Source organism: Temnothorax curvispinosus, unplaced genomic scaffold (genome assembly GCF_003070985.1).
Source record: "Temnothorax curvispinosus isolate PA1 unplaced genomic scaffold, ASM307098v1 QBEX01005191.1, whole genome shotgun sequence".
Classification (NCBI taxonomy): domain Eukaryota; kingdom Metazoa; phylum Arthropoda; class Insecta; order Hymenoptera; family Formicidae; genus Temnothorax; species Temnothorax curvispinosus.
This window is the reverse complement of record NW_020214971.1, coordinates 6660-8340: the sequence shown is the minus strand read 5'-3', so window position 1 is coordinate 8340 and position 1681 is coordinate 6660. Positions and strand designations below refer to the sequence as shown.

Genomic DNA, 1681 nt, shown 5'->3' with positions numbered 1-1681 from the left:
GGTGTTCGTGTTATAGTGTAGTAGGCGTCGCCAAGATATTATAATGTCGGCATTCGACGTTTCGGAGCGTTCGAACGTCAATGCCGAATGTTGCGACCACAGGTCGAACGCGGCCTGCGCCGTGTTCAGCTCGGTTTCGTCGGCTAAGTGAAAATGCCACGTCAGGTGCGTCTTCGGCCATTTGGACAGGCTCGCTTTCGTTCCGTGCTTCAGGATATCTCGGAAACCGCATCGCGGTTTACTCATGAATTGCAGCGTTTCGTTGTTGAGCGTTCCGTCGCCGGGTAAATCGTAGTAATTCTGAAAATCCTTGAAGGCTTTGCGAAAAACGTCGTTTCGTCTCTGAGCCGGAACCGCGTCCACGTCTTTGGACAGATATCCGTATTTCTGCAGGTAGTCGAACGTGAGCGCGTAATTTTCGTCCGTAATTGTGGAATTGATGCACGCCGCGGCGATAAAACACGCGGTTAACGCGATTATGTACGCGAGCCGCATCGTCGAGAGCAAGAGAGAGACGGTGAAACCGCGATGACGGCGCGTTGCGGTTTGAGCGCGATCTCGACGAGCGCTCCGGATGCGAACATTTACGCGATGAAGATCGTTAGCGACAACGCGGATAGGTGGCGGCGCGGCGGGGGGTCTCGGGCGTGAAAAAAAAAATGCGTCGAAGATCCCGGCGGATGAGCCGGCCCGATAAGAAAAAATTGCGTCAACGATTCCGGCGGATGAGTCGGTTTGATAAAAAAAAATGCATTAATTATTTTCCTCGATGCGTATTTTCCTCGATGCGTATTTTCCATCGATTCATATTTTCCTCACGCAATAAAATGCTATTCTTAGTATATTTTTCTATCGCAACACCCATGGGCAACACCCTTTTTTTACCATATATAAGAACTCGAGACTAGACTTAGGCGTAGTCTATCCGCACTCTTTGAGTAAACTCAAGACGATGGAGAAACTTAACGATTTAAAATGCGTGTGTGATGTATTACAAAATCAAACCACAGCCCTGACGAGGGAGGTTGAGGATTATTGCAACATGGTGCGGCAGTTGCAGCTGCGCGTGAAGTGCTTAACGGAAAAGGTGCCTCCTTTTTTGCAACTCACCGTTCACGTGGACGAGGATGCCGCAATGCTCGAAAAAACGTGAGTATCGCTTTCAAACGTGAAATTATTTCTTATAATATAATCAAACGATAAATTTTATATTTATGTATATTTATAATTATTTACAATTATTTATATTTATTATTCATATTTATATTTATTTATATTTATTAATTGTATTTTTTGCGTAGGGCTATCATTACTTCCTTGGTGAAAAAATCTTGCAACCAGATCAGATTGTTCGTGACGAAACTTCGTGGGACATCGCGCGGCTGGACTCGCACGAAGAGGCGGGTCGTTGCGAGAGAGACGACGACGAGGGGGATTCTCCGAACCTGAACCCCCAAGAAACAGTGACCATCAACGACGATATCCCCGTATGTTGGGCTTCCCAATGTGAAAAAAATGTGAAAAAAATGTGAAATACGATATATTGAAAAAATTTTATTAAATGACAGAAGTTTATTTATAATATGCTATATAATATTGTTGTGCCGTGCCTCTGATTCGAGGGGTCGGCACTGAGTTCTTTGGATCCGCCGGGAGGAAGGAAGAATAACGTTGCCAGAGT

General features: G+C 45.3%; 2 protein-coding genes across 2 annotated transcripts; one reads left to right on the top strand and one right to left on the bottom strand.

Moving 5' to 3' along the window:
- Positions 1 to 76: 76 nt before the first annotated feature.
- Positions 77 to 495, bottom strand: LOC112454634 (interstitial collagenase-like; the record flags this gene model as incomplete). Its single annotated transcript, XM_025016129.1, has 1 exon — positions 77 to 495. A coding segment is annotated over exon 1 (419 nt), but the record flags the coding sequence as incomplete, so codon positions are not given.
- Positions 496 to 780: 285 nt separating this feature from the next.
- LOC112454633 lies at positions 781 to 1449 on the top strand. The gene is made up of 2 exons (XM_025016128.1): positions 781 to 1149; positions 1302 to 1449. The coding sequence occupies exons 1-2, from the start codon at positions 953 to 955 to the stop codon at positions 1447 to 1449; spliced, it is 345 nt and encodes a 114-aa protein (XP_024871896.1). The 5' UTR covers positions 781 to 952.
- Positions 1450 to 1681: the final 232 nt, after the last annotated feature.